Raw genomic sequence first — 13,672 nt, forward strand, 5'->3', positions numbered from 1 at the left:
TTGGCTGTTTCTAAACCTGCGTAGCCTTTAATTAAGAGTGTTCCTGCGTTTGCTTGACTTGAAGTTTTGGACTCAAGCAAATAAATCACTGTTGGTAGGCAGTGTCCAATTTCTAATGTTATACATTAAATGAATATGACAAACACTGTAGGCAGCACGGTTGAGACTGGTTAGCACATCTGCCTCACAGTTCTGAGCGCCAGGGTTCAAATCCGGGTTCACCTGTGTGGAGTTTGCATGTTCTCCCCGTACCCGTGTGGGTTTTCTCCGGTACTCTGGTTTCCTCCCACATTCCAAAAACATGCATTGTAGATTAATTCGACTCTAAATTGCGCGTATGTGTGAATGTGAGTGTGAATGGTTGTTTGTCTATATGTGCCCTGCAATTGGCTGGCAACCAGTTCAAGGTGTACTCACATAGCGTCAAGTGGAAAATGATCTCTGGTAGAGGTGGTAAAGGCCTTATCAAAGCTCCAACCACGGCTTTCATAATACTTTGGCCATTCATGTTGGCCAGTGCACGTTACGATACACTGTAAAACTGCGTTTTGACATCAATATTTGATCTGTACTTGGATTGTGAATATCTGGCTCACACACATACACCGCTCATCATTTGTTTATGTTCTGTGGTATTTCAGGAATGCTGAATTTTAAATGGGCATATCAACAACGCAATCTTAAGAAGTGAAAGCACCACATTTATCTAGACTGCACTGCTCTACAATGATTTTCCTAATTATATTCTTCATCGCCGATCAAGCCGACGGAACTGAAATGTGAATTTGTTCTTCTCCTTCCAGGACTACCTCCCCAGCCAGCAGGACATCCTCTTGGCCCGAAAGCCCACCAAGGGCATCCACGAGTATGACTTTGAGATTAAGAATGTGCCTTTCAAAATGGTGGATGTAGGCGGTCAACGTTCAGAGAGGCGGCGCTGGTTTGAATGCTTCGACTCAGTTACTTCCATTCTTTTCCTTGTCTCCTCCTCTGAATATGATCAGGTGAGTCACCATCACTGCTTTTAAAGTCAGTTACAGCTTTGTATTATGTAGAGTGGAACCTCGTATATTGACTACAATATCATCCGGCTGACTGATCAAACTCCAATTTGTTTTTATTTTGAAACTCATTTTTAAATATATTTTCCCCGAGTCATTCATACTGTATGTAGCGTCTGTTAGAGTGGTAATTTTAGTAGTCAAAATGTCTCTGTAGCCTGCTCCTCTTTGTTTTCTGTAATGCAGCAGCAATAGCTTTGGTAGCTAACAGGATGAAACGATTATTGCTCCCGCCATGCTCCAGAATCATTATGGTGACGTGACTACAGGTGGGCTCACTGACGGTGTAGTGGTTCACTCACCTCACTTCCGTGCAGGCAGCATGGGTTCAGTTCACACTAGTGGTGGGCAAGTGAAGCTTCATGAAGCATTGAGGCTTTCCTAACAATTGTGCCGAAAAAGCTTCAAAGCTTCAAGGCTTCAGTGACGGTGACATCTGGTGGACAACTGAAGCCATAGCAACCTCTAAAGAGCACGACTGAAGCACTGGCACTGTTTCCCATGACAGCAATAAAAGTTCTGAAAAGTCTGTATGGTCATTCAAGTATTTTGTTCATTGATACCAAATAATGATTATATCGTCATTACAATAAAATATATAGATGCTCTCTCTCCCCCATACTCTAAAACACATTCCAGATTAACCCAAAGAATACTTGCAAATTATATTAAGGGTTAAAAGTTGGTTAAGGGTTTATTTAAAGCTTTGAGCTTTATTTAAAAACTGTACTTAAAGTCCCTAACAGGATTAGAGATTCTTCCTACTTTACAAATGATCATGGTGTTTGAATTCAGAAACATTGTTTTGTGTGTGTGTGTGTGTGTGTGTGTGTGTGTGTGTGTGTCCAAATCTCTAATCTCCTCACAACCCCATTTTGAAGCATAATGATGCATCTTATATAGCTAGTATGGGGCCAAACCACTCAAACCTGTCAAGCTGTCACAGGCTCAGAATGCGTTGAAACGGCATGAGCCAATGACAAATACTGAAAGTCTATGAGCCAATGAAAAGCTTCGAAACATTTTGAAGGGATGAAGCGCAAAGCGAAACAGTGATGTTGTTCGAAGCTTTGAACGTCATCGGTCACGTGACACAGGTTTTTTGATACAAGCTCCGATGCAGCGTTTCGAATCACTCCGCTTCAGGAAGAGTGACACAAGCTCCAAAGACTCTGTATCATTTGCCCATCACTAGTTCACACTCAGTGACTGTGTTACTGTGAGTGTGAATAGTTGTCTCTTTCTTGTCAGCTGGGAGAGGGTCCAGCTGCCCCAACCCTGATCAGGACAAGTGGTACACAAATAGAATAAAAAAATTGGATGGATGGACTATTGTTAAACTCAGTTGAGCATTGGAATTTACAGGTTCTTATGTATCTTCACTCCAATGAACCAAAAATATTCTAGAAGGCATTAAAATTCAAGGGTGCAATCTCACAGCTTTGGACACTTTCAGAGAACAAGTCACATAAAAAGCTTAGGTAGAGACTTGTAGTTCCAGGGACTTAAGGCTTCTTTATACTCGCACGGGCGGCAACCGCGCTGACGTCACTACGGCTATCCTGCGCGCACTTTGCCTTTATACTCGAGCTCAACCCACGCGCGCTATTTTGAAAATGTGCTGCAGTTCTCCTCTAAATCGGGGGTGTCGCTACGTCTGGTATTGGCTAAGACGCCACAGGATGGCGTTTCCTCTGCATTTTTGGGCCATTTCCGGTAGCCGTTTTTACTTTCCTTTCTGAAACAAGGAACAAAGCAACAACAATGGCGACTGTGGAACAGTGTCTGCTAGAACAAATGAACTAAGATGACCAGATGATACGTTTAATTATGATGCAAAATCGATCAAGAAGGTGGCCGTGTGGATGGTATGTAGAACCAAGGGGCACGCTGAGTACATCATCACGGCATGTGACTAAAACGGACCAATCACGAGAGATGATCTCCGCGGCATTCTACGCGCAGCAACAATTTTTGCCGTGTGCGCATCAAGTGACGCAGAGGGGCCGCGCGGGCCAATTCATCGGTCATGTGATGCAATGCGGGCGTGGGAGTATAAAGAGGCCTTTAGTGTGTCCTTAGTGTGTGAACAGAAAAGGACGCATGCTAATTTACAGACCCTTACTGTTTAGTTAAAGCTAAGCTGAATCGGAAAGTCTTTTTTTCTGATGTCTCATTCCAACTCGCCACTTTCTGAAAATAGACTGCATATGTATGTAGATAATGGATTAAATAATGGAAAAGTGGAAAACTGATTTTGTGTTCTTCCAGTGATAGTCAGCTTGAGTTCCTCTTTTTTTATTTTTATTTTTTTTTATTTCATTCATACACTGCCATAAAACCTGATGAAAGCACATGACACCAGTCTGGGTCATGTGTTGGATTAAACTGAATATGTTGCCTTTTGACAGTATTCTGCATAGCTAAAAATGTATCAACAGACCAATGGGAAATACTGTATGTTCAGTACAGGACACACCTTTTGATGCAACACATTTATTTACTGCAACAGTAACCCAACACAAATCAATCTTAATTTGTCACTGGCATACATTTCACACTTCGATCACGTTTTGAATCAATAACAAATTACCAAATGAAGCTAGGCATGAAAATGTGCTGTTGCTCATGTAAAATTTACATCTCGTCTTCCTTGCAAGCTAACATCAGTGAAACATTATTATTTTAATCTACCGTTTTGTATTTGAGTTTTTTTTTGCTTGAGTGATGTATGCAAATGTTGCAAGTAGAGATCATCCATCCATCCATTCTCTGAACCGTTTATCTTCACTAGGGCCACAGGTGTGCTGTAGCCTATCCCAGCTGACTTTGTGCGAGAGGTGGGTTATACCCTGAACTGATCGCCAGCCAATCACAGGCCACATACAGTGTGGCGAAAAAGTACAGTGATCCGTCGTTTTTTGCGGTTAATGGGGACCAGAACCCCCCGCAAAAGGTGAAAAACCGCGAAGTAGAATTTGACCCCCCCCCACTAGGTTTTTCGTGTATGTGGGTACCACAATGTTTAAAATATGTAAACAGTATTTATACTTGTATACATATTTGAGACAAAGATTACAACAGTACACATATTTACTTAAATCTTTAATTATAAATCCTTATACAGTAATTAACATTCATCAACATTGCCTTCTGAGAGAGGCGAAGAGGCATGCATTGGTGGTGGAGGAGAGGCTCTCACTTGACTCGTAGAGGCTTTAGGTTCCCTCGGAGAGTCTTCTGGAGGCGCTGATGGTGTAGCTGCGGTTTTACCTTGGAGAAAAACATGGTGATGGGTAGTTGTCTTTGTTTTTTCTTTTGCTTCAAAATTCCCCTCTACAAGGACATAACCCCGTCTCTTATTACTCGGAGTTACCACACGTTTCACATCCTTATTGAAGCAGTTTTGTGGATGTTTGCTTCCTCTTTCTTGATGTACCGCACTGTAGATTCATTCACGCCATAATGCCGTGCCACAGATGCATAACGTCTGGCCTTTTTGATCATATCTAAAAGTTTCACTTTTTCGCTAATGGTCATCATCATCATCTTCTTCCTCGTGGGCACCCCGGAGGAAGCTTTTGCAGGGGCACAGCGCTTAGGTGGCATTGTAAGGGCTTAACTAATCAAAAAATTTTATCGCTTAAACAAAAAAAGTTATCACAAACACAACACTTAAGATACAGTATGCGAGACAGTCAACATCGTGGACAAGACTGGCGAGACACAACAAGGGAAGATGCTGGGTGAGGCTGCGATGATGCACAGCCAATCAGATCACGGGATAAATCCACTCGTGCTCTCGCGCCGGGAACCAATCACACGCCTTGTATGAGTGCCCGTGGCATGTACAGTACAGGCATGTACAAAGCCTCTAAGTCAACTCTTCTCTTTGTTTGGCATGCAAGGAAACCTCTCTCGTGCATCAACATGAAACAACGCGTCTTTCCGCAATATGGCTGCTGATATGGCTGTATTTTTTCATTTTTAGTTTTTGATGAATTTTTATTTGTTTTTTATGAATATTTTGGAAAAACCCACGAAGCACTGAAGCCGCAAAACATGAAGTGCGAAGTGGCGAGGGAACACTGTATTTAGTGAGCCAGCAATTGTGGAAGTTCCCCAACTTAAAAAGACGAGAGACGCCATCACATGTATACCTCACCTGGGGTAGCTGGGGGGGTAAAACTCCACTATGGCCAAGACCAAAGCACTGTCAAAGGACACCAGAAACAAAATTGTAGACCTGCACCAGGCTGGGAAGACTAAATCTGCAATAGGTAAGCAGCTTGATGTGAAGAAATCAACTGTGGGAGTAATTATTACAAAACGGAAGACAAGACCACTGATGATCTCCCTCGATCTGGGGCGCCACGCAAAATCTCACCCCGTGGGATTAAAATGATCACAACAACAATGAGCAAAAATCCCAGAACCACACGGGGGACCTAGTGAATGACCTGCAAAGAGCAGGGCCCAAAGTAAAATAGGTTACCATCAGTAACACAATACCCTGCCAGGGACTCAAATCATGCAATGCCAGATGTGTCCCCCTGCTTAAGCCAGTATATGTCCAGGCCCATCTGAAGATTGCTAGAGAGCATTTGGATGATCCAGAAGAGGATTAGGAGAATGTCATATGGTCAGATGATACCAAAATATAACTTTTGGTAAAAACTCCACTTGATGATGAAGTTTAGGCATTTTCGTTTTTGTGGCGAAATGTGGAATGAAAGGTTCAAAGGCCCGCCCCTGTCATATAGTTCGTCGGATTAAAAACCTTTTGCTAACTTTTAATGTCCCATGTCTTGAGATGATACACACCAAGTTTGAAGTGAATCGGTTGAAAGCTGTAGGAGGAGTACACAAATGTATAAACCCTGAAAAAATGTGAAAATTGCGCACTTTTTTCCTTCAAAGGTCACTTCCTGTTGGACTTACGATATCGGCCGCGGTAACTTTTTTGTGCGTCTGGGTCCCCTTTATATGCGTACCAATTTTCAGAGGCGTAGGTCATACAAAAACCAAGTTTACCTCTGATGTACTTTTGGCATCGTTCTAGGTGGTGCTGTTGAGCCATTTTTAGGAAATCACGCCCGAGAACGTGAAATTATAAAAAGATTTCACCAGGCCCGATGTGCGTGCCAAATTTCATGAGTTTTCGTGCACATTTAGTTCCTCAAAAATGGCTTTGTTTGTCATGACTAAAATAATAATAATAATAATAATAAGAAGAATTTCTACAAAAACAAGAGGAACCTCGCAGGTCTACCTGCTCGGGCCCGAATAATAGTAATAAGAATAAGAATAATTTCTACAAAAACAATAGGGACCTTGCAGGTCTACCTGCTTGGGCTCTAAAAACAGGCCTGGAATAATCGATACAATAATCGTGTCTGTAAATATGCGATTGTGACAGCCCCAGCTCCATGGCACTAAGATGCTACAAAATAGGGCTAAAGTAATACTTTTATATTTCTGCTCTTTATTTGGCTTTGGCCTTTATACAGAAAGTGAATTGGTAAGTTTTTTTTTTTTGTGAATTAAGGGGTTTGGGGTTCCTCCCCAAAATCTGCAAATTCTCAATGCTCACGTGGGCAATGACAGTGAGACCTGGAAGGGCGTGATTGGGAGGAACGGCCCCCCTGATCAGAACCCGAGCGGTCTTCTGTTATTGGACTTCTGTGCTCATCACGGATTGTCCATAACAAACACCATGTTCAAGCATAAGGGTGTCCACACGTGCACTTGGCACCAGGACACCCTAGGTCACAGTTCGATGATCGACTTTGTGGTCGTGTCATCGGACTTGCGGCCGCATGTCTTGGACACTCGGGTAAAGAGAGGGGCGGAGCTGTCAACTGATCACCACCTGGTGGTGAGTTGGCTGCGATGGTGGGGGAGGATGCCGGTCCGACGTGGCAGCCCCAAACGTATTGTGAGGGTCTGCTGGGAACGTCTGGCGGAATCCCCTGTCAGTAGGAGTTTCAACTCCCACCTCTGACAGAACTTTGCTCATGTTCCAAGGGAGGCGGGGGACATCGAGTCCGAGTGGACCATGTTGCCTCCATTGCTGAGGCGGCCGACCGGAGCTGTGGCCGTAATGTGGTTGGTGCCTGTCTTCACGGCAATCCCCTGAGTGGTGGACACCAACGGTGAGGGATGCCGTCAAGCTGAAGGAGTCCTATTGGGCCTTTTTGGCCTCTGGTACTCCTGAGGCAGCTGATGGGTACCGGCTGGCCAAGCGGAATGGAGCTTTGGTGGTCACTGAAGCAAAAACTCGGGCAAGGGAGGAGTTTGGTGACGCCATGGAGAAAGACTTCCGGACGGCTTTGAGGAAATTCTGGACCATCATCCGGCATCTCAGGAGGGGGAAGCAGTGCACCACCAACACTGTGTATAGTGGGGATGGGGCTCTGCTGACCTCGACTCGGGATGTTGTGAGCCAGTGGGGAGAATACTTCGAAGACCTCCTCAATTCCACCGACACGCCTTCCCATGAGGGAGTAGAGTCTGGGTTCTCTGAGGTGGGCTCTCCTATCTCTGGGGTTGAGGCCACCGAGGTGGTTAAAAAGCTCCTCGGTGGCAAGGCCCCGGGAGTGGATGAGATTCGCCCGGAGATCCTCAAGGCTCTGGATGTTGTAGGACTGTCCTGGTTGACACGCCTCTGCAACATCGCGTGGACATCGGGGACAGTGCCTCTGATTGGCAGACTGGGGTGGTGGTCCCCCTTTTTAAGAAAGGGGACCGGAGGGTGTGTTCCAACTACAGGGGGATCACACTCCTCAGCCTCCCTGGTAAGGTCTATTCAGGGGTGCTGGAGAGGAGGGTCCGTCGGGAAGTCAAATCTCAGATTCAGGAGGAGCAGTGTGGTTTTCGTCCTGGCCGTGGAACAGTGGACCAGCTCTACACCCTTGGCAGGGTCCTCGAGGGTGCATGGGAGTTCGCCCAACCAGTCTACATGTGTTTTGTAGACTTGGAGAAGGCTTTCGACCGTGTCCCTCGGGGGGTCCTGTGGAGGGTGCTTCGGGAGTATGGGGTACCGAACCCCCTGATACGGGCTGTTCGGTCCCTGTACGATTGGAGTCAGAGTTTGGTCCGCATATCCGGCAGTAAGTCGGACTCGTTTCCGGTGAGGGTTGGACTCCGCCAAGGCTGCCCTTTGTCACCGATTCTGTTCATAACTTTTATGGACAGAATTTCTAGGCGCAGCCGAGGCGTAGAGGGGGTCCGGTTTGGTGACCTCAGTATTGCATATCTGCTTTTTGCAGATGATGTGGTTCTGTTGGCTTCATCAAGCCGTGACCTCCAACTCTCACTGGAGCAGTTCGCAGCCGAGTGTGAAGCGGCTGGGTTGAGAATTAGCACCTCCAAATCTGAGACCATGGTCCTCAGTCGGAAAAGGGTGGCGTGCCCTCTCCAGGTCAGGGATGAGATCCTGCCCCAAGTGGAGGAGTTCAAGTATCTTGAGGTCTTGTTCACGAGTGAGGGAAGAATGGAACGGGTGATCGACAGGCGGATCGGTGCAGCGTCTGCAGTGATGCGGACTTTGTATCGAGAAGGAGCTAAGCCAAAAGGCGAAGCTCTCGATTTACCGGTCGATCTACGTACCTACCCTCACTTATGGTCACGAACTGTGGGTCGTGACCGAAAGAACAAGATCCAGGATTCAAGCGGCCGAAATGAGTTTCCTCCGCAGGGTGTCCGGGCTCTCCCTTAGAGATAGGGTGAGAAGCTCGGTCATCCGGGAGGATCTCAGAGTAGAGCCGCTGCTCCTTCACATCGAGAGGAGCCAGATGAGGTGGCTGGGGCATCTGATTCGGATGCCTCCCGGACGCCTCCCTTGTGAGGTGTTCCAGGCACGTCCCACTGGGAGGAGACCACGAGGACGACCCAGGACACGCTGGAGAGACTACATCCTTCGGCTGGCCTGGGAACGCCTCGGGATCCCCCCGGAAGAGCTGGATGAAGTGGCTGGGGAGCTGGAAGTCTGGGCGTCCCTGCTAAAGCTACTGCCCCCGTGACCCGACCTCGGATAAGCGGTAGAAAATGGATGGATGGATGGATATTTTGGAGTAATGGCCATTCTGGCAGAATGGCCTTTCAGCCCATGTCAGTACTGTGCTCATATCACTGTGGATTATACCAGCTTCAGACAGCATCTTCGCAGGGTCTTTTGATATTGTTCTTGAGTTGATATGCACATTTTGTACCAAAACACATTCATCTCTGCTAACACAGAACTTGTCTCCTTCCCGAGCAGTATGATGGCTGGACGTTTCCATGGTGTTTACACTTTGGTATAATTATTTGAACAGATGAACCAGGCACCTGGAGATTGCATCCGTGAATGAACCAGACACGTACAAGTCGACAGTTCTCTTCCTGATACCTTGAAGGATTTCTTTTGACCGTCCCATGATGTTACACAAAGAAGCAGGGGGTTTTAGGTGTCCCTAGTTCAAATATATCCACAGGTGTAACTCAAATTTTGTCAATAAAGACAATTCCAAAGACATGCTATCATCATCTGGGTTTTCCCTAAATTGTTTGAAGGCATACTAATCTTACTATATGTAAACTTCTGACTTTGAATAAAGTAATGAAAAATTGTCTAAAAAAAAATTCCTTCTCATTATTCCGCCGTTCAGCAAATAGAAATAATTTTGGCAATCCTAACTGACCTAAACCGGAAAAGTTTAGTCTGATTTCATGTCAGATAGTGAGGAAAAAAAGCATCTCTTTTTATATTGTGTGTGTAAACGTCTGGTATCAACTGTGTATAGATGCTGTTGAACACTGTTGAGCTGTGGCGCACCAGAACAGTTCCAATTCACCATGAAGTGCCCACCCCTCTTACACACATCTATCTGCATGCTTACATCGCCAGGTTTTGATGGAAGACCGGCAAACCAATCGACTGAGTGAGTCCCTCAACATCTTCGAGACCATCGTCAACAACCGAGTGTTCAACAACGTCTCCATCATCTTGTTCTTGAACAAGACGGACCTGCTGGAGGAAAAGGTCAACCAGGTATCCATCAAAGACTACTTTTCTGAGTTCTCCGGCGACCCCAAAAGACTGGCTGATGTCCAGGTCTTCTTGGTGGAGTGTTTCCGCAAAAAGCGGCGAGAGCACCAGCAGAAGCCGCTGTACCATCATTTCACCACCGCTATCAACACTGAGAACATCCGCCTGGTGTTCCGCGATGTTAAGGACACCATCCTGCATGACAACCTCAAGCAGCTGATGCTCCAGTGAGAGGATGAGGAAAAGAAGGGGGTGGAGGAGGAGAGACAGGTGTACGAAGACAGATTTGGGGTTTTAAGGTGCCCATCAGCCCATCTACCCCCACCCCGTCTTATAGACTACGAATTGAAACCACTATTACTACCAACATTCCCCCCTTGACTTTCTCCTTGCCTTAATCAGCATATTCACTTTGATGTCGAATAGCTGCCATTGGCCAACACATACCCTTCAAACCACTGTAAATGACCAATCCCCACTCACAGGTAGATGGCCCTCCTTACTTCTTTATGAGTCGCGCAAAATCTCACATGGTGCTTTTCCCCCCGATGCTGCTTTGAGCACTGTTGAAAGGGACTGAAATGCCTTGTTTATAATTGGTGTTGCTATATAGACTGCCAAAGGGCGTCTGCCCCCCGGTCTCGCTTGCCTTTTCAAAAACCACATTTTTTCCATGATGCATTTTTTATCTGCTCTCAGACAGCACTTGATTACATCATAGGGGCTGGCCTGACGATTTTTATTGAACGGGAAAGAAGAGCCCCTCCCACACACACACACAGTGTCAATGTCATCTGTAGCGTAGTTTCTAATGTCCTTTTCCTAACACCCCGTACAATATATACTGTATGTACCTATGGATTTTTTTCGTTAACTTATATTTTATAGGGTTTACACTTTAATTTGTAACTGCTGTTGGACTGTATTTAATCACTTCTGTGGGGTGGGGGCGCTGTTGAAACCGAGCAGACACAACCACTTGTCATACTGTCCAGTGCCGATTTGCTGTTTCTCAGGGCACTTTGTAATTCTGATTTGAAGCCAACCATCTCTTATGCCTCCATTTCACAGAAGTCGTTTTTCCTTGCCTAAACCTGTCAAATGATCCCTTATATGTCCAGCCTTTACATTCACCCCTGTAATCAAGATGCATCGAGATAGCCAGCCACTCATTCACTGCCAGCCTTCCAAGTTAACATGGATATTTGACTTCTAAAGTCGTCAATGGCAGTGAATGTCTTAATATGCAAATCAGCAAGCATGTCTCATATCATGCAATGAGATATTGGTTAGTAGTTTTTTTAGGGACCAATGTGACATGAAATGTACTCTGTAAAAACTCAAAATCTTACTAAGAATATTAGTTTTATTTCTAGTCAAAACTAATCTGATTACACTTAAAATTATAGTGAAAACTATTCTGATTACACTCAAAATAAGACTCATAATGTAACTTGTTTGTTGACAATTTTCACTTGTCAAAAAAATTTATACTTGCAACAAGTAGAAAAAATGTTTTTTTCTTATTGCAATTTTGCTTGAAAAAAGTGAACATTTCAATCTTATTTTAAGTGTAATCAGATCAATTTTGCTTAGAAATTAGACAAATATTTTTGGTAAGCTCTTGAATTTTTTAAGTGTAAGGACCAACAACCCCCTTTTCCGGGTTGTCTATACTATACAAAGGTAAACGGCTTTTTCTTCTTCTATGGCCTTAAACGAGTGAAGAGGAGGGGAAAGCTAGATGTGGGACCAAAGTGACCCTGTATGAATATAAAGTATCCGTATCAAATGTTAACACACAGGGGAGTCTCCAGTGTGTGTCAATTTGTAATAAAGTGGAACTGCCCAAATCAAACACAATCCATTCGGGACACTGGTTGATTTCTAATTTGTTCCAAGATCAAAAATATTTCTTGATTAAACTTGATGTACCATCCAGCCCAAGTGAAACGACCACCATCATATAACCTCACATTAGCCATATTGTATCAGCAAGAACAGAGACCTGTGTACCACTTTTGCTGCTCGTACAGTACTGCTATGTGGTATTACCTGTTCTATAGTCAACACCACACTTTTCCTCTTTGCCATCACTGGTACACTTCTGCGGTGGCATCACAGAAAAGCCCAAGGTAAAAATAAAAACCCAGAATTTGTCATTCCTGACTGAAATGAACTCTTGCGTGATGATTTTCCCAAACATTTTGGTTTATTTTGAAATTTAGTGGTTCCACTGTGGTTGGTTAGGGCTCTGAGTTAAACTATTGATGTGATCAAGAGACTATAATGTATTATTTTTCACCTTGGGTAAACCAGTCAGTAATGTCAGTTTGCACTCCAGAGCAAAACATGAATCCAATCCCTGCATGAATATTAGCTGTGATGTTTGTAAACATACAATGTACAAGATGCCGCTTGATTGTATTGGTACTGAGAATTAAGGTCACGTAATCTTGTTAAAAAAAAATGTAGTCAAATTCTAAAAGGTTGGCATTTATTTTTTTGTCTGATCATTTTTGTTCCCTTCCATGCATCCTAAGTTGCAAACAAAGGCTTAAAGCCAGGATGTATGCTACGAATGAGCGTCTTATCAGTTTGATAATTAATCTTTTTCTTGTCTCACAACCTACTTTTCTAAATGTCCATGCAACCATCCACATTGTAAATGTTTGTTTTGTCATGTCTTAACAAAACTTGACATTTGAAGTTTTTAGGTGCCACTTGATGATGATGATGAGTCATTAAATAGGAGCTCCAGGTAATATTAGGATTTTAATTGCCATTTCTTATATTTCAATGTGATCGGAGAGACGCTTCAACTGTTTTTACTGTTGAAAGTTGTATCATCCCACTTCAGAGTTTTTTTTTTTTTTAACTTATATTTCACATCTACACATCACCAAATGTGGCTGCAAGTTGTCAAGAAACTCCAAATCATATATGCGTTACATGTGAAAGATTTTATTACAAGTTACATTATTTAGAATTCAGGGATCCACTTTTGTCCATTCCATTTTTTTCTATTGAGCAGTTGTTGTTTTCCAATGCAGGTTAGCTTCAGTACAAAATTATGTTGGTTTCAACCAGAGCTTCCATGAGAAAAAACATACAAAAAATAAGGCAAATAGTGTGGTGGACTGTCCCGCTTGACACAATTCAAATTCAAAATGTTTCGAGGCCAGAAATGAAACAGAATTTGTAAGCAACTGGCTCAGATGTCTAAAAAGCCAGATGTATAGTTTGTTTGTATTGCTTGTTACGGCTGTCAGTATTTATTGGAATGTTATCATTGGTTAAAATTTTGCAGGATTTGAAATGAAATGTAAACTCCCACACATTTACATTTCTTAAAATGAAGGAACTACTTAAAAACGAGTAATAAAAACTAAGAAAGGCCATTTAACTCTGTTTCCTTGATTGAGTGTGGGGAAAATTGTCAGACCGACAGACACTGTCAGATACGATACCATTTATTACTTTGGATACATCAATTTTATATTAACACAATGACAGAACGTTCTTTCTGATGCGCGTTATGATTTGTCAGCGTGTCTGCTGCAAGTAAGGCACCAACTAC

General features: G+C 43.8%; 2 protein-coding genes across 3 annotated transcripts in view; one reads left to right on the plus strand and one right to left on the minus strand.

Annotated features, from left to right (window-relative positions):
* gna13b (guanine nucleotide binding protein (G protein), alpha 13b) overlaps window positions 1-13,498 on the plus strand; it is a 50,398-nt gene extending 36,900 nt beyond the window's left edge. For both annotated transcript variants that reach the window (XM_061750041.1, XM_061750042.1), the window contains 2 exons: window positions 804-1,004; window positions 9,952-13,498. In XM_061750041.1, coding sequence (XP_061606025.1) covers window positions 804-1,004; window positions 9,952-10,323 — 573 coding nt within the window. In that variant the 3' untranslated portion in view covers window positions 10,324-13,498. The remainder of the gene's footprint in view (window positions 1-803; window positions 1,005-9,951) is intronic.
* The window catches only part of cog1 (component of oligomeric golgi complex 1), a 63,049-nt gene continuing 53,597 nt past the window's right edge, over window positions 4,221-13,672 (minus strand). Inside the window, exon 15 of the mRNA XM_061750039.1 lies at window positions 4,221-4,334. Within this exon, the coding sequence (XP_061606023.1) occupies window positions 4,260-4,334 (75 nt within the window). The 3' untranslated portion in view covers window positions 4,221-4,259. The remainder of the gene's footprint in view (window positions 4,335-13,672) is intronic.

Source organism: Phyllopteryx taeniolatus, chromosome 16, assembly GCF_024500385.1.
Source record: "Phyllopteryx taeniolatus isolate TA_2022b chromosome 16, UOR_Ptae_1.2, whole genome shotgun sequence".
In the NCBI taxonomy this organism is placed as follows: domain Eukaryota; kingdom Metazoa; phylum Chordata; class Actinopteri; order Syngnathiformes; family Syngnathidae; genus Phyllopteryx; species Phyllopteryx taeniolatus.